The 19,992-nt window shown below is 36.8% G+C and overlaps 1 protein-coding gene across 1 annotated transcript in view; it reads left to right on the forward strand.

The window, feature by feature from the left end:
* Positions 1-19,992, forward strand: part of LOC132544034 (coiled-coil domain-containing protein 186-like) — a 31,757-nt gene continuing 11,765 nt past the window's right edge. The window contains 16 exon segments of the mRNA XM_060207596.1: positions 1-633; positions 635-1,890; positions 5,976-6,108; positions 6,451-6,579; positions 8,329-8,541; positions 8,832-8,951; positions 9,680-9,784; positions 10,595-10,693; positions 11,395-11,624; positions 12,493-12,673; positions 13,757-13,831; positions 14,162-14,246; positions 14,518-14,597; positions 14,848-15,033; positions 15,585-15,742; positions 16,051-16,120. Of these exon segments, the coding sequence (XP_060063579.1) occupies positions 1-633; positions 635-1,890; positions 5,976-6,108; positions 6,451-6,579; positions 8,329-8,541; positions 8,832-8,951; positions 9,680-9,784; positions 10,595-10,693; positions 11,395-11,624; positions 12,493-12,673; positions 13,757-13,831; positions 14,162-14,246; positions 14,518-14,597; positions 14,848-15,033; positions 15,585-15,742; positions 16,051-16,120 (3,753 nt within the window).

Here is a 19,992-nt window from a genome sequence, read left to right on the forward strand (position 1 = left end):
ATGTCAGGTGTTGACAAGGAGAATGATGATGTAACAGAAAACCCACACCCTGAAGATGAAGCAGACAGTGACCTTCCAGAGGGAGCTGAAGGTCAGGACCAAACTGAGGATAGAGCAGAAGGTCAGGAAAAGAGTGAAGAAGAGAGTGAGGACAGCATAGAAGAGGGCACGGAGGCGGAGCTGGAGGCAGAAGATGAAGCAGGGGCCCATCAAGTTGTGCCCAGATTACTGGGATTCGCAGGGAATCAGGATGAAAAGATCCACCCTGAAGCAGGAGAAGAGGCAGATTCTGATTCTGAAACAGAGGACTTCATTATGCCAACAGCTGAGGGAGCATCCCTTGTGGAGGGTCAGCAAAATAGGAATTATGAAGGAAAGGGAGATAATCTTAATGAAGAGGTAGTTTTAGACAATCCTTCTGGAGCTAATGGTATTGCTGGCATAGCTACAAACCATCAACAGTGTTCATTGTCTTGTGATTTGGCAGAAGCAGATGTAGGTGTGATCAATGCAAATTCTAATCTTGAAGACAGAGACACAGAAACAGAATCTGACAGACATCAAGGTAATAATTTTGGTGCAGAAAATTCACCTGTTGTTGGATCAGCAGGAGATTCTGTTGAGGCTGATACATGCACCTGATGAGGTCAGTGAGTCTGTTGAAGCAGATTCTGGTATGCCTAGTGGAAATGAGTGTATCAGTAACCATGGTTTGCCAGAGAGTAGTGTATTGAATACTGAGCAGTCCAAGCTAACAGATGCATGTGGGGGAGTGGATGATGAAAGTGATGAATCAGTCAGTGAAAGGAAAAATTTGACTGAGGATGCCAGTAATATTATTCTGGAGGATGAGTTGGGTAGTGTTCATGATAAACAACTACTTAATGTTAAAAAGAAACTCCAGCGTGGTGAAAGTGGGGAGTCTTGGGAACCAGAGTGTGATCAAGACTCCGACGAAATTCGAGGGTCTGCAGAATTATTTGATTCTGACAGTCAGCCAAATATTAGTCAAAGTCATATGAAGCAGGGACAATCCAGTACTTGTGAGATACCAAAACCGGTTGTGACTTTGGATGGTGAAGTACAGCAAGGTGCTGTAGAAACTTCAAATCATCAGTATTCATCTGTTTGTTTACAAAATCAACATTCTAGTCAAAGTGGAGATCACTCAAACACTTCACCCAACTCAGTGTCAAATGTTTCAGAGATTCCTGTGAGTGGAGACTGTATTGCTAGTAAGAAAGAGGGAGATATTTCACACTGTGATACAAGTAAAGGAATTAACTCTGTGTCTGCAAGTATTGTAAATACAGATTCTGCAAATACAGTGACTAACAATTCAGAACGTAATATTGATGAAAAACATTCCTCTGAGGATTCTTCAGCCTGTCAAACACACAGTGATAAAAATTGCAGTGGAATTAGCACAAATGGTGTTGACGAACAAACACATGAGGGGGGTAACTTAAAACAAGAAAACATCAAGGGAGATGATTCTATGACTAATAGTGAGTACAAAAATTCAGACATAAGTCTGAGTGAGAGTAAACTGTCAGATGAAGCAAAACAACAAAACTGTGATATGGTTAAGCAATGCTTGTCAAGTCCAGGAGATATGGTGGATGATGACCTTTTAGATGAGCTGGAATCAGAATTGACCAATCAGAATCCAGAAAGGTTGCCAATTAGTGCCATTGACCCAGATTTGACATTGCCACTAGATGACGAGAGTGGAGATGCCACTCCCACCGGTCATAGAAGTCCAGTGCCTCCTAATGGCTTTGTTGATGTGGGTATCCACTCGAAGCTAGTACAAAAATTACAAGCCTTACAGCAAGAGATAAAGAGGACCAAAGCTAACCTACAGAAAGAACAGCAGGAAAGCCGCAGGTAAACTGGCTAAAATACATAACTACAATGTCTGATGGGAATGTGGTTTGTTTGTGAAAGCGGTCATATGTGGGGTTATCATAATCCGCTAGGTCTCAAAATATTAAGTTTAAATAAAAAATCAATGGGGCTGCATTGGCACAGTTGGTAAGAACCTTGGCATTTGTAACTTCGGGTGAAGATCTGGGGTGCAAGGTTTGATGCTTTCTGCCTATGGCAGTTTTAGGTTCACTGCAAAGTGAGAAAAGGGCAATAAACCCAACAATGAAAAGAAATCATCAACAACATGTGAGGTAGTTATCATGAAGAAGTCTTATTCATCATTTTTGATATTGCAATCTGCTAGAAGTTCCAATGAAATCTCAGAAGTTGGTCACATATTTTAATATTCCCTCTTTGAGTTATTTTAATTAATAAACTTGATGTATATATCAACCATATGGTTCTTCAGTGTGCAATATGCTTATGCTGACACTATAAAATATCAGCTATCACTAACTGAGGAAGCCTGAAAAAAATTTTTTTTCATGTATACAGTATTTTAATTCCTGATCATAATCATTGGAGTTCTTATCCCCTAATCTACAAACTTCTGTGGTGCTCTGTGATGTCAGAAACAAGTCACGTTATGAAAAATGAAAATTGCAGTGTAATATGATTTCTCTTGCTTGCTATCTGATCATGATGACAGAATCCCAGGACGAGGTAGACTTACTAAATATAAAAGAGTCTTATCAACTTCACGCTAAGTCTGATTAGGAAAATACATTGCTGTGTTCAAAGGCATCATAAACCAGTGCAATTTAGCATATTATCACATTAATGTTATCGTCTACCTGGTAGGTACATAGGCACAGCTGTGTATTTATATACACACAAAATTCAATAATACTGGCCTGCAGTGTACCCATGGGATCAACAATTTATGTCTAATTTAAGTAAGAGGGGCAAAATTTTATTTACAGAATGAATAATGAATACAATTATAACAGAATTCTATTTTGTAAGAAATGGTTTGATTATCACCAGATCAATTTCTAATTTAAATTCTGTGATGTTTAGCTCGCCTCATAGTTTTTTAATATGTTACAGCTATGTAAAGTATTAAATGATACAGCATCAAAATGTCAAGGTTCAATAAGCAGTAAAATTGACAGAATGTACAACTGTCTTCTAACAACTTCTTTTTGGGAAAAAATGGTATTTAAGGCCAGGATTAGGATATCAGGCCTATGGGATTTAATGTTCTGCCCACGTGAAGGAGCATTTAAGGCCTTAGGGCTATCCAGTTAATTCAGAAGAATGACTTTGGCCCAGGTAAGACATGTTATAATCTTTAAATGATTTCTTCTCAGTGATGAAAAGCCCAGCGAACATGATATTTTGCCAGACTCGTCCGCTGAAAGACTGAAAGGTCGAAAAAGTGGATGTAAAAAACCTGTTAGAATAAATTAATAAATAAGATATTTTGTCAGCAGTATGTGAGGGTGATGGGCTTACATGTTTACAAAAAATAGCTCTTCTGTCAAAAGTTTTTGGTGTAAAGCTGCAGCCACAGAAGAGGTAAGCAAGACAGCCCAGTTAGCCTTATCTGGTTGTCAAATTGAAACCTGAAGCATCAAATAAAATTGTGTTTACCAGAAAGTAAAATTATCTTACTCAGTGTATAGATTATACACCAGCAACTGAGGAGTATTTACCTGTGTATAATGTACATGGAAAATTGATATTCTTTATTCCCTTTAGGATTCAGTGTAAATATTGTAAAGTCATATTATCAGTGTGTAGACATATTTTCAGACTTGGATTGGATGTAGATGCAATGATAAATCTGTCCTGTTCTCATAAAATTTTTATTGTTCTTATATAGAATATGTGGAAGCTTAAGCATTTAAATTTTACATTGTGGAACCCATTGTTGTTGACAATAAAGTTGAAAATGACTCGTAAAAAATAAATTGTATATTGATCACTGCTGGATATTGATCAAGAGTAAATGATGAATGTCCATATAGCTGTATATGTTATACAAGAGTATCGAAATGGAGGGTTATGTGATTCTCATTTTAATCCAGTTATAGCTTATCTTGATGTGCCTGGGACATCTCAAATGTAACAATTACATAGTGTATTTACTAGGTATATTATAATACAATTTATTATATAGTACAAGATATGGTTTAGACTTGAAGAGACCTGTGTTTTACAGATATATTTGAATGTGCACATGTTCCTACTGGCAGCATGGCATCAAATTTGGTTTCACATCAGCAGCGAATAAGTCTGAGTTTGATTCAGGACCCCCCTCCCTCGTTAGATTTGAGTCAGGAGAAATGATTTGGGTCCCTCCCCTTTCATGTTTGAGTCAGAGTAAATGGTATGAGTCTTCAGCCTCTCATGTTTGAGTCAGAGTAAGTGGTTTGGCCTCTTCCCTCCTTCTGTTTGAGTCAGGGACAATGGTTTGGCCCCCTCCCTCCTTATGTTTGAGTCAGGGGTAATGATTTGGGCCCCCTCTCTCCTTATGTTTGAGTCAGGGGCAGTGGTTTTGCCCCCTATACTTAATTGCACGATTATAAACATAGTTCTGAACATATATATGATAGAACCTTTATACCATGGGATGTACATGTATATAATATGTAGTTTTATACTGGTTGCTAATTTATAGATGTACTTCTATGAAGAACATGCAGGCCTATCACTATAACCAAGTGTATTTACTGATCACCTCAAACCATGTGGTCCCCAGCTGTTTCTTTATCTCTATATCCTATTGTTCCTTCAAATGGACATTGATTTCTATATACCTTCCTTACACCAGTCAAAACCTGTGTGAATAATTGATGGTTCAACAAGCTCTACACAGAGCAGTAGATATAGTGTGTAAATAGACAAAAACAACTTAAGTATAGATTTACATATTGACTGAAAACATGTTGAAGCTAGCACTGACATAGCACATTATATTCAGTGTCAAGTTAATAACATTTGAATTTTGCGTAAGAAGACAATGAACCATTCACGTAATAAAAAATAACATTACAGGAACTTTCAGATGAATTTTACATTTGAACTTCACAGTTTGAGACAGTAGACTTATATATAAAACTAGAGAACTAAAGGTCGCTTTTGAATTGAATAAAAACCCGGAAAAGTGTTGTTTGTAGTAACACTGCTGTGTTCTCTTAAATGTTGTTAATTCCCAATGTGACCTTCAACACATGATCCACCCAACAGAAACTTTGTAGCATGGCAGTTGTTTGGGCTGGTGGTTACTGATTAAAGGCTGATTTAGTTGGAATGATAAACATTACATACTTGAAGTTGTGTGTTAATGAAAACTATTGGTAAAAGAAAAAAAAAAGATGATGTATTGATATTTTGTCATTTTTTCTGCAGTTGGTTGTTTGAAATCCTATCTTAAATGTACAATTTATATTAGGATATAATGTGTTCTCAGAGTTTGAATGAGTCCCACAGGAAAAGCATGACTTTTTCTGTTTTGTGAAGAGATTAAAGAACACTATCAGATAATAGGAAACTATTGACTGTTTTATACACTATCAGATGGTAGGAAACTACTGGCTGTCCTATACACTATCAGATGATAGGAAACTACTGACTGTCCTATACACTATCAGATAATAGGAAACTACTGGCTGTTTTATACACTATCAGATGATAGGAAACTACTGTCTGTTTTATACACTATCAGATGATAGGGAACTACTGGCTGTCCTATACACTATCAGATAATATGAAACTACTGACTGTTTTATACACTATCAGATGATAGGAAACTACTGGCTGTTTTATACACTATCAGATGATAGAGAACTACTGGCTGTTTTATACACAGTCAGATGATAGGAAAGTACTGGCTGTTTTATTCACTATCAGATGATAGGAAACTACTGGCTGTTTTATACACTATCAGATGATAGGAAACTACTGACTGTTTATACATTATGAGATGATAAGAAACTTTTGGCCGTTTTATACACTATTAGACTGCTGGAAGTCTTATATAGAAAAGTACTGGTTGTCATATACACTATCAGTTGACAAGGACTATTGTTTTATAGGTGGAAGAGCCATGCAGAGGACTGTGAAGACCAGATGAGCACAGCTATAAAAGAAAGAGACTCCTACCTCCATGAACTTAAAGCTGCAAAGGAGCACAATGCTGATGAACTCTATATCCCTCAGATCAAGGAGGTGAGAAAGTTGGGTTATATATACCAGAGGTCACAAGGAAGTGAAAAGCTCATGTTATGTCATAGATCAAAGGTCACAAGGAAGTGAGAAAGTTATGTTATGTCATAGATCAAAGGTCACAAGGAAGCGAGAAATTCATGTTATGTCATAGATCAAAGGTCACAAGGAAGTGAGAAAGTCATGTCATGTCATAGATCAAAGGTTACAAGGAAGTGAGAAAGTCATGCCATGTCATAGATCAAAGGTCACAAGGAAGTGAGAAAGTCATGTAATGTAAGTCTTGGACCAAAGGTAATAGGATTAGAATTTAAATCATGTTATGCTTCATCTTATTTTCTTCAGTTGGAGTTTACAATAGCACAACAGCAAAATGAAGTGCGCGGATTGAGAGATAAACTGGCTAGTCATGATGCAGCTGCCAAGAAATGCATTGCTGGTCTTCAAACTGAGATGAAGCATCGAGTAGACCAGGTATGAGTACATCAGATGTTTTATTAGTCTACCATCATCAAATGATGGGCTGTTCAAACAGCACTTCATCCATAGTCTGTCTAACTGTCCTTAAACATTTTTGTTATTACTATTATCTGAGAAGTACTTGATGAATCATCTCAAAATTTTATATGTAGGTCCCTTTGACCCCTTTGTGTACATTGTCCCATTTTGGGACTGATCCGAAAAACAAAATAGCCTACAGACAGCCATCTTCGATTTGACAATGATAGTTTATCACTATTTCTTGAGAAGTACTGAATGGATCATTCTCAAATTTCACCTATACTAGGTTTCCCTTGATTGTTAGTTGTGCATTGTATGATTTAAGGACTGTTCTGAAAAATTATACGGTCAACAGGCAGACATCTTCTGGAGAAGTAATGTATAAATCTTTCCCATATTCTATAGACAAGTTACCTTTGGTCCCCTTGTTGTGCCCTCTGATTTTTAGACATATCAGAAAAATAATTTGTCTAAAAAACAACAAGGATATACCAACATGTGAACATAATCAAAATCCAAACTAACATTTTAAAGAAAGGGAATAAATGAAAGATTCTCACAGACTTCTGAAAAAAATACAAGGAAAATAAGACCAGGCGTTACAAACAAGTAAACACCTTCTACATTATTGATGATACCCCCTCATTTAAATCATGATCAGTCTAAGTATCTCAAAGGAGAGTAAAGTATACATCATTGGAACAACCAGGCAACCTGGGGCATCCGTTTTTTATATTAATACGGGAATATTGTTATTGCTTTACTTGAGAAGAACTGGATGAATCTTTCTTAGATTTGATACATAGGTTTGAGTCCCCCTGGGTCCCTAATTGTGCCCTTTAGTTTTTTATTTCTGTTTTTGGGAAGTTCCTGATGGATTTTCCTCAGATTTCATATGTAGGTTTCCTTAGTTCTTAGTTGTGCCATTTTGATTTTGGGACTGATCACAAAAACAAAATGGCAGACAGTTCATTAGTAATCTTGGATTTTACAGTTAAAAGTATTTTTATTATGTCAAACTTTCTAATTTCATGTGATAAAGAACAAAACAAAGAAATGAAGAAAAAAGATCCAACCCAACTTTTAAATATCAAATAACCTTTCTGAGATCTCTTGTTAGATCTACAAAAATTAAATATACAGTAGACTAAAGATGAATACTGGTACCTCATTTTTTTTGGAGGGTGGGGGGGGGGGGCATTTTCTTCAGGCTGGTAGTGTTAATAGAATAGAAGTTCTTATAACATAACCACTAGAAGATAAGAGTGTGACATTTCGATTACTACACTGTGACATTCGTCAGTCAAATTTCCAGTGTGAAGCATACTAGCACTGATGTACATAGTGGTACAGAATCAACCAACTTTTTTGGCTGCACTGAATCCGATGTACACTAAGGTAAAAAATAGTGTGACAAGAACTTCTATTTTACAAATATGTCTTATGTTATGCTAGCCATTGAAATATCTTGATTACCATTTGAAATAAATTCAGTCTTATTTTACAAAGAGCTGGAGCTTTCTTGTGAATCAATTTCAGGGATGGGTTTTTCCAAAATAAATGTTGAGGGGCAACGGATGTGGGGGATGGGGGATGCATTTAAAGGGAGACAAATTTTCTATAGATCTTTTGATGGTGTTTTCTTATAGTAAAACAAAAGTGGTTATAAGTTGAAATAAATCTGTAGTTATTTTGCTATTCTAATCTTGCCCTTGAAAACAGGTGACAAAGATGTATGAAGAGGCAAACAAAGACAAGGCTGACATGGTGGTCAAGTATGCACAGGCTGAGAAAAACTTCATGGGTGCACACAAGGCTGTAGAGAGGTTAGAGGTCAAGGTCAGAGAAATGACACGAGAGAGAGACAGTCTCAACAACAAAGTCAAGGAAGCTAAAGGCGAGCGGAAACGTTTACAGACAGAGATTGACACAAAAGTAGGACTAAATTGTTACTGCTTAATTATCTCATTCAAATTATTATTGTTCAATAATTTCAGCTGATTTATGATTGCTTAATAAAGTCAGTCAGATCATGAGATTAATTTTGAACATGTTAAGAAGATTCAGAGCTTATTTAATATTATGTCCATAGATTTTGTCTTATATAAGTACTTGTGGGTATTAAATGATGATAAATTTAAGTATGAAGTGGATTAAAGAAAAAAAAACTTTAAGAAATAGTCAGAAACATAGTGTCTTTCATTTATATGTTCAATCCATTGCAGACATCGGAGGTCAACAGTATAGCCAAAGAGCTGGAGAAAGAGAAGGACCTGTTAGTGTCTGCTGATGTCCGTATCAGGTGGGCCCAGAATAAACTCAAGGCAGAACTAGAATCCCACAAGGTACATTCACAAATTTCAGGGGTGTACTGATTTAGCTTGTCAAGATACAAGTTTCAAAATAATCACTTGGACCTGTATTCATGAAACCATTCTCATGCTCAAGTATGAATTTTATGCTCAAGTCTTATGTCTTGTTTAAGTTAAAAATTAATAAATAAGGCTGATTTTGCCAAAGATTTTAAAAAAATTTAAAAGGACTTCAAGTCAAAGTTATAACCAATGTTTATATTTGACATTTGTATTATTTTATATGATTTAAGAGAATTATAAAAAAGTTTGCTTGAGCACAATATCTATGCTTGAGCATGAGATTGGTTTCATGAATATGGGCCCAGGTGTTTCTTCTGACATTATGCTTCAAATATGTACATCAAATTTGATGACTTTGTTGATCATGACAACATTCCCTCGACTGTAACTTTAGATAATATATTCTGTATATTAGCATTTATTAGTTATTGGTAAAACCTAATTATAACCATTTTTATCCAGCAAATAAATCTAACTCTACATAGCAACATTACACTAGGAGACTGCAAGTCACTTTTATAATTAAGGTTTGTATACCTTCATATTAAGATATAGAAAATTTATGGGTCACGATTGTCTGTCTAGTTACCTGTTTGTGAAGACCTTTTGTTTACGGTGGTTGTGTGTGTGTGTAATAGTTAACCTGCTATTTACAGTTTTGGTTGAACTAGAGAACTAACTTGATTTTGTTTTGTCAGGAAACAAAGGTTGTGCTGGATAAAACTCACCAGAAACTGAAGGAAGCCAAGGAGGAAACAGAACAGATTAGACAAAACTGTCAGGAAATTGTTAAAACATATCAAGTATGTATGATTATAGTAGTGAAAATGTGTTTATCAGGAAGGTATGATAGTTATAAATATGTATATAAAAATATTAGGTGTGTTTATCAGGAAGGTATGATAGTTAAAAACATGTATATAAAAATATCAGGTGTGTTTATCAGAAAGGTATGATAGTTAAAAACATGTATATAAAAATATCAGGTGTGTTTATCAGAAAGGTATGATAGTTATCAACATGTATATAAAAATATCAGGTGTGTTTATCAGAAGGTGTGATAGTTAAAAACATGTATATAAAAATATCAGGTGTGTTTATCAGGAAGGTATGATAGTTATCAACATGTATATAAAAATATCAGGTGTGTTTATCAGAAGGTGTGATAGTTATCAACATGTATATAAAAATATCAGTTGTGTTTATCAGAAGGTGTGATAGTTATCAACATGTATATAAAAATATCAGTTGTGTTTATCAGAAGGTGTGATAGTTATCAACATGTATATAAAAATATCAGGTGTGTTTATCAGAAGGTGTGATAGTTATCAACATGTATATAAAAATATCTGGTGTGTTTATCAGGAAGGTGTGATAGTTATCAACATATGTATATAAAAATATCTGGTGTGTTTATCAGGAAGGTGTGATAGTTATCAACATGTATATAAAAATATCTGGTGTGTTTATCAGGAAGGTGTGATAGTTATCAACATGTATATAAAAATATCTGGTGTGTTTATCAGGAAGGTATGATATAAACTAGATAATAATAAATATATCAAAGATCATCGGCACTACAAGCATACTTATCTATATTCCTTTATTTGTAGGAATCTGAGGAGATAAAGTCAAACAATTTAGACAACAAACTGAAGATGAAGGAGAGTGAGCTGCTGCATCAACAGCAGCAGAAATCCAGTCAGGAGGAGGTACAAGGCTAGGGGTGTGGGGTATACTATAAATACAGTCAGGTAAAAGGCTAGGGGTGTGGGGTATACTATAAATCCAGTCAGGAGGAGGTACAAGGCCAGGGGTGTGGGGTATACTATAAATACAGTCAGGTACAAGGCTAGGGGTGTGAGGAATACTATAAATCCAGTCAGGAGGAGGTACAAGGCTAGGGGTGTGAGGTATACTATAAATCCAGTCAGGAGGAGGTACAAGGCTAGGGGTGTGAGGTATACTATAAATCCAGTCAGGATGAGGTACAAGGCTAGGGGTGTGAGGTATACTATAGATCTAGTCAGGAGGAGGTACAAGGCTAGGGGTGTGGGGTATAATATAAATACAGTCAGGTACAAGGCTAGGGGTGTGGGGTATACTATAAATCCAGTCAGGAGGAGGAACAAGGCTAGGGGTGTGGGTTATACTATAAATCCAGTCAGGAGGAGGTACAAGGCTAGGGGTGTTGGGTATACTATAAATCCAGTCAGGAGGAGGAACAAGGCTAGGGGTGTGAGGTTTACTATAAATCCCGTCAGGAGGAGGTACAAGGCTAGGGCTTTGAGGTATATTAAAAATAAAGGTTATTTTGATGCAGAATTTCTGAAGGTTTCCAAGAAAGTAAGGTTGTTTAGAAGTTATTAATTTGATTTGTATATGCTCTAGATATATGATCTGTTTTATCAAGGCATACCAGGCAGCCTGCCAAGAGATTGAACAGTTGAAAGGGAAACAGATGGAACTGGTGACAGATCTTGGAACATTCCGTGATAAATGTACTCATATGGAAGCTGAACTACAGCAGAATGAGGAGACCATGAACAAGTATACAGCCATGTTACAGAAACAGAAGAAGGATAACAAGGATCTTCAAACACGGATAGAGCACCTGGTACCACTACAGAGTGACTTAAAGAGGTATGTTGTGTCTGGGTACAGTTTGAATGGGGCAGCTGGTACCACTACAGAGTGACCTAAAGAGGTATGTGTCAGGATACAGTTTGACTGGGGCAGCTGATACCAGGTTGTCAGATAATTGATCTATATTGATGATTTACTGCCAGGTGTGGGCTTGTTGTCAGATAATCCATTCATATTGGTAATTTACTACCAGGTGTGGGCTTGTTGTCAGATAATTGATCCATATTGATGATTTACCACCAGGTGTGGGCTTGTTGTCAGATAATTGATCCATATTGATGATTTACCACCAGGTGTGGGCTTGTTGTCAAATAATTGATCCATATTGATGATTTGCCACCAGGTGTGGGCTTGTTGTCAGATAATTGATCCATATTGATGATTTACCACCAGGTGTGGGCTTGTTGTCAGATAATTGATCCATATTGATGATTTACCACCAGGTGTGGGCTTGTTGTCAGATAATTGATCCATATTGATGATTTGCCACCAGGTGTGGGCTTGTTGTCAGATAATTGATCCATATTGATGATTTGCCACCAGGTGTGGGCTTGTTGTCAGATAATTGATCCATATTGATGATTTACCACCAGGTGTGGGCTTGTTGTCAGATAATTGATCCATATTGATGATTTACCACCAGGTGTGGGCTTGTTGTCAGATAATTGATCCATATTGATGATTTACCACCAGGTGTGGGCTTGTTGTCAGATAATTGATCCATATTGATGATTTACCACCAGGTGTGGGCTTGTTGTCAGATAATTGATCCATATTGATGATTTACCACCAGGTGTGGGCTTGTTGTCAGATAATTGATCCATATTGATATTTATGAAGAAATGACTTCCTGTGTTTCCTCAAGGGCCCAGACTACTATAAAGTCCTTAGATGCTGAGATTGCTGAATTGAAGATCAGTAACAAGGACCTAAAGATTGAGAGTGAGGCATGCTATAGACGAGAGACAGAGAAACTGGAACTCACAGAAAAACTTAGTGCTAAAAATGCTGAACTACAATCTGAGAACACCCTGCTGCAGAATAAGGTAGTATTTACTTCTTAGATAAAAATGCAAGTTTTAGCTATTGTTAAGGAAAACAATGAAAATCATTAGTTCTACTTAGAATTCTCCTTAGTTTGTTGTCTTCTGTTCATAATTGTATACAATTATATCATACATTTACCATCGGTAAAGTCTTAATTGAATTAGATATTTAAACGTCTTGTCATCTGTTATAACCTTGTATGATAAAATTCGCTATACTTAAGAAATATGATGGGTTATTTTTTATATCAGGAGGTCTTTTATATAGACAAACTGTCCAATAACCAGTGTAACAGGTGATATTTATTGGTTGTGTTACAGAGCCTAAGTCTGTACAATAACCAGTATAACAGGTGATATTTATTGGTTGTGTTACAGAGCCTAAGTCTGTACAATAACCAGTGTAACAGGTGATATTTATTGGTTGTGTTACAGAGCCTAAGTCTGTACAATAACCAGTATAACAGGTGATATTTATTGGTTGTGTTAGTCTAAGTCTGTACAATAACCAGTATAACAAGTCTGTACAATAACCAGTATAACAGGTGATATTTATTGGTTGTGTTACAGAGCCTAAGTCTGCACAATAACCAGTATAACAGGTGATATTTATTGGTTGTGTTACAGAGCCTAAGTCTGTACAATAACCAGTATAACAGGTGATATTTATTGGTTGTGTTACAGAGTCTAAGTCTGTACAATAACCAGTATAACAGGTGATATTTATTGGTTGTGTTACAGAGCCTAAGTCTGTACAATAACCAGTGTAACAGGTGATATTTATTGGTTGTGTTACAGAGTCTAAGTCTGTACAATAACCAGTATAACAGGTGATATTTATTGGTTGTGTTACAGAGCCTAAGTCTGTACAATAACCAGTATAACAGGTGATATTTATTGGTTGTGTTACAGAGCCTAAGTCTGTACAATAACCAGTGTAACAGGTGATATTTATTGGTTGTGTTACAGAGTCTAAGTCTGTACAATAACCAGTGTAACAGGTGATATTTATTGGTTGTGTTACAGAGTCTAAGTCTGTACAATAACCAGTATAACAGGTGATATTTATTGCTTGTGTTACAGAGCCTAAGTCTGTCCAGTGAGGTACAGAGTCTGAGGATAGAAGTTCAGTCACAGGAGGCCAAAGTTAAGCAACTGGTAAGTCTAATGGAAATATGTCAGATATTAAATCTTTAACGTTTAAATGTTTAATTTTAATTAAAATTTAATTTCGTATTTAGTTTTAACTTCCAAATTTCTTTTCTAAGAGCCTGCTATAGTAATATAAGACTGCAAGTTTATTTATGTTTACTTTTTTGTTTTTCTTTTATTGTAAAGAAAAAAAATTACTGACAGTGATTGTACACATTGTATTTTTAATTGATGACAATATTTAGAATGGTGCAGAGTTATTACATAAAGATACTTTATTCTATCATAAGTATTCTAGGTGAGACATTAATAGCTTAATATTTCTCTCTTACAAAGACCATTGACCTAGAAGAAGAGCAACGTCTAAGACAAGGGGAGGTAACTCATCTAACAACAAGTCTGGCTGAGAAGACAAAGGCTGGTAGGTAGTTTTTGTTCTGAAAATGTTCTCATGGTTGATAGCTCCGGCAGGCAATAATCATGTTATAAATGGGTAAAGGTTTTATGATTTAATCAAGTAAAACCTGGTACATGACAGGTTCTATAGTGTTAGGAAGCTTATAACCTTTACTGAGTGACAAATTTACAATGTAAAAAGTGCATATTTAGTGTTAAGACAGTTTAGGAATAGTGAATACTGGATACTAAATAGGAACTTTCTTAGTAACTCATACTGCTGAATTTATTTACAGCTGAGGAAATGGCACGGCGGATTGAAGATGAGAAAGATGAAATCAAAACTTTAAAAAGGAAACATACTAATAATGTGAAGGTAAATTGTTGTTTATATTGGGGAAAGTTTGTGTCACAGTAACCAACATTGGAATTAAATTTAATTACATAATACATACAATTTAAAGACTCAAAGATCTATAGATTTTTTGGTCTTGTGCATCAACGTAAGTATAACATATTTAATAAATGATGAAGATATTTTATATGTAACAGACCTGTTGAATAGCTGAAAGTGAATGGTAACCATGACAATGATTATATATGGCTGTATGAATTTTATTGTACAGGATTTGACACGCCAGCTCCAACAGGCTAAAAAGCGTTTAGAGGCTGTAGAGATGAACGGGGAACGAGATACAACCAGTATGGGGTCTCGCACTAGTTCTAATGGTTCACTCAATACTATGGCAGACACACAGAATGGGCCATCACAAGGAGTTCCAGCTGTCCGACACTATAGCCCACAGGAACAGGTACCTATACATATAAACCTTAAACTGTTGATTAAGATGGCTGTGTTAAAAATCCTGTAAAAAAATTTACATTACTGTTGTGCAGATCATGGGCTAGGTTTGTGAATATAAAGCAAAACTTATGTGAGAATTTACGAACATTCTTGTCGCCAATTTATGCCTCATAAACAGCTTCTTTGAAATTAATGAAAAAAATGTTGTCAAGGACTATGCCAGTAAGATATTGAATGGACACCAGGATTCACAATAAATCATTAACCTGGCTTCCTGCCTATTCTAAGTAAATTATCATGTAAAGTACATGGTTGGTAACCCAAATCAAAAGCTGAATTTCCTGGGGTGAGATGTTTTACTGGGACAACCCTAAACAAGATCAAAGCTGGGCACTAAAATTCAGATATTGCTGTATAAGCTGACAGTGCTGATCACTACAGTTTTTGAGATACTTTGCTATCTCAAAAAGTCAGAATTATGGTGAAGGGATAAACTGCAATTAGAATGAGTAATTTTAGATGTTTAAGTTTGCCTTATATGTATGTGTTTTGTTTAAGGAATATCCAGTTATCACGGAACAAGTTGAGCCAGACAGACAACTTCTTATTGAGAGAATTGTCAAGCTGCAGCGATCTCATGCTCGCAAAAATGAAAAGATTGAGTTCATGGATGACCACATCTCACAGTTAATTGATGAAATACATAGAAAGAATAAGTAAGATATATTTTACCTAAGTTACAAAATCTCTTAGTCATGATACTAAAGCATTAGTAGTTTTAATGGATACTTTATTTGTTATTATAAGTCAATTGTAAAAGTACTGGGATACATGAGTTTGTTTATATTCAGTTTGAAGTTTAGTAAAATCCTCAGCAGTAGTAAATGAGTTATCTGATATCTGAGAAGTTTAGAACAAGTTATACCTGATAATATTGGATAGTAATTAAACTTCTTTGATATGACAGTGCTTCTAAGTATACATAAAACAGTAGTAATCAAAGGAAGGTATTTTGTCATTTTAGGATAATTCAGAGCTATGCCCTTCGAGAGGAAGCTGGGACATTAACACCAGAAGTTATGGATCATCACAAGGTACAGAAGCAATAGCAAGTGGTATACTAAACCATAACCATAGGGTTTCCCATATAGCCATTATATTTAACAAGTACCCCAACATGACTATCAAATCCATATCTTAAGAAATCACACATTTTTCCATGTTGATGGCTAATTGGTGATAGTCATCATATTTGTCTCCATTCTTGGAATAGTGCCATCTACCAGTGGGGAAATATAAAGCTCATTTAATGGGACTATACCTTCTAATGACTAAAACACTATAACAAGCAATTTATCTGAAGAAATCTCTCAGGATTAGCCTTATGTACTTCTGTTATAGGACAGAATATAGGTCACAGGACAGGGGTAGTACATAGATAATACCACCTCAGTTTCCTTATGGTCGTAGGACAGGGATAGTACATAGTAACACTCAGTTTCCTTTGGTCGTAAGACTGGGATAGTACATAGGTAATACCACCTCAGTTTCCTTTGGTTGTAGGACAGGGATAATACATAGATCACACCACCTCAGTTTCCTTTGGTCGTAAGACTGGGATAGTACATAGGTAATACCACCTCAGTTTCCTTTGGTTGTAGGACAGGGATAGTACATAGGTAATACCACCTCCGTTTCCTTTGGTTGTAGGACAGGGATAATACATAGGTAATACCACCTCAGTTTCCTTTGGTTGTAGGACAGGGATAGTACATAGGTAATACCACCTCAGTTTCCTTTGGTTGTAGGACAGGGATAGTACATGGGTAATACCACCTCAGTTTCCTTTGGTTGTAGGACAGGGATAGTACATAGGTAATACCACCTCAGTTTCCTTTGGTTGTAGGACAGGGATAGTACATGGGTAATACCACCTCAGTTTCCTTTGGTTGTAGGACAGGGATAGTACATGGGTAATACCACCTCAGTTTCCTTTGGTTGTAGGACAGGGGTAGTACATAGATAATACCACCTCAGTTTCCTTATGGTCGTAGGACAGGGATAGTACATAGTAACACTCAGCTTCCTTTGGTCGTAGGACAGGGATAGTACATAGGTAATACCACCTCAGTTTCCTTTGGTTGTAGGACAGGGATAATACATAGATCACACCACCTCAGTTTCCTTTGGTCGTAAGACTGGGATAGTACATAGGTAATACCACCTCAGTTTCCTTTGGTCGTAGGACAGGGATAGTACATGGGTAATACCACCTCAGTTTCCTTTGGTTGTAGGACAGGGATAGTACATAGGTAATACCACCTCAGTTTCCTTTGGTTGTAGGACAGGGATAGTACATGGGTAATACCACCTCAGTTTCCTTTGGTTGTAGGACAGGGATAGTACATGGGTAATACCACCTCAGTTTCCTTTGGTTGTGGTAGTACATAGCTAATACCACCTCAGTTTCCTTATGGTCGTAGGACAGGGATAGTACATAATACCACCTCAGTTTCCTTTGGTTGTAGGACAGGGATAGTACATAGGTAATACCACCTCAGTTTCCTTTGGTTGTAGGACAGGGATAGTACATATGTAATACCACCTCAGTTTCCTTTGGTTGTAGGACAGGGATAGTACATAGGTAATACCACCTCAGTTTCCTTTGGTTGTAGGACAGGGATAATACATAGGTAATACCACCTCAGTTTCCTTTGGTTGTAGGACAGGGATAGTACATAGGTAATACCACCTCAGTTTCCTTTGGTTGTAGGACAGGGATAGTACATAGGTAATACCACCTCAGTTTCCTTTGGTTGTAGGACAGGGATAGTACATAGGTAATACCACCTCAGTTTCCTTTGGTTGTAGGACAGGGATAGTACATAGGTAATACCACCTCAGTTTCCTTTGGTTGTAGGACAGGGATAGTACATAGGTAATACCACCTCAGTTTCCTTTGGTTGTAGGACAGGGATAGTACATAGGTAATACCACCTCAGTTTCCTTTGGTTGTAGGACAGGGATAGTACATAGGTAATACCACCTCAGTTTCCTTTGGTTGTAGGACAGGGATAGTACATGGGTAATACCACCTCAGTTTCCTTTGGTTGTAGGACAGGGATAGTACATAGGGGTAATACCACCTCAGTTTCCTTTGGTTGTAGGACAGGGATAGTACATGGGTAATACCACCTCAGTTTCCTTTGGTTGTAGGACAGGGATAGTACATAGGTAATACCACCTCAGTTTCCTTTGGTTGTAGGACAGGGATAGTACATAGGTAATACCACCTCAGTTTCCTTTGGTTGTAGGACAGGGATAGTACATAGGTAATACCACCTCAGTTTACTTTGGTCGTAGGACAGGGATAGTACACAGTAATACCACCTCAGTTTACTTTGGTCGTAGGACAGGGATAGTACACAGTAATACCACCTCAGTTTACTTTGATTGTAGGACAGGGATAGTACACAGTAATACCACCTCAGTTTACTTTGGTCGTAGGACAGGGATAGTACATAGGTAATACCACCTCCGTTTCCTTTGGTTGTAGGACAGGGATAGTACATGGGTAATACCACCTCAGTTTACTTTGATTGTAGGACAGGGATAGTACACAGTAATACCACCTCAGTTTACTTTGATTGTAGGACAGGGATAGTACATAGGTAATACCACCTCAGTTTCCTTTGGTTGTAGGACAGGGATAGTACATGGGTAATACCACCTCAGTTTCCTTTGGTTGTAGGACAGGGATAGTACATAGGTAATACCACCTCAGTTTCCTTTGGTTGTAGGACAGGGATAGTACATAGGTAATACCACCTCAGTTTCCTTTGGTTGTAGGACAGGGATAGGGTAATACCACCTCAGTTTCCTTTGGTTGTAGGACAGGGATAGTACATAGGTAATACCACCTCAGTTTCCTTTGGTTGTAGGACAGGGATAGTACATAGGTAATACCACCTCAGTTTCCTTTGGTTGTAGGACAGGGATAGTACACAGTAATACCACCTCAGTTTACTTTGATTGTAGGACAGGGATAGTACACAGTAATACCACCTCAGTTTACTTTGATTGTAGGACAGGGATAGTACACAGTAATACCACCTCAGTTTAGTAGGACAGGGATAGTACACAGGTAATACCACCTCAGTTTCCTTTGGTTGTAGGACAGGGATAGTACATGGGTAATACCACCTCCGTTTACTTTGTTTGTAGGACAGGGATAGTACACAGTAATACCACCTCAGTTTACTTTGATTGTAGGACAGGGATAGTACACAGTAATACCACCTCAGTTTACTTTGATTGTAGGACAGGGATAGTACACAGTAATACCACCTCAGTTTACTTTGATTGTAGGACAGGGATAGTACACAGTAATACCACCTCAGTTTACTTTGATTGTAGGACAGGGATAGTACACAGTAATACCACCTCAGTTTACTTTGATTGTAGGACAGGGATAGTACACAGTAATACCACCTCAGTTTACTTTGATTGTAGGACAGGGATAGTACACAGTAATACCACCTCAGTTTACTTTGATTGTAGGACAGGGATAGTACACAGTAATACCACCTCAGTTTACTTTGATTGTAGGACAGGGATAGTTATACTCATTGAAATGAGTACTTTATTGTATCAGTATAAGTTTGAAGGCTATTTTTGGTGGATATATTATGCTAGTTTGTAGTACCGTGTAAAGACTACCATTGTTCTAGTTTTGTTCACACTATGCTTGATGTTGTAGCAATTACATTTTCTGAGCTCTTATTAATTGTGATATTTGTTAGATGCTTTTATGAATCTTGATGTTGCATTCAATAAAAAGTTTGCTTCAACTTCTTTCTGAACCCAGATTGAGAGTCTGTGGACCCCCTCATCTTGATTCAAAATTGGTTGCTAGAGCTGGAGAGTCACTCATATTTATGACCTCATGCTAAACAAATATAGTTTA

Source organism: Ylistrum balloti, unplaced genomic scaffold, assembly GCF_031769215.1.
Source record: "Ylistrum balloti isolate Yb309-2 unplaced genomic scaffold, AGI_CSIRO_Ybal_v1 Utg369778, whole genome shotgun sequence".
Classification (NCBI taxonomy): Eukaryota; Metazoa; Mollusca; class Bivalvia; order Pectinida; family Pectinidae; genus Ylistrum; species Ylistrum balloti.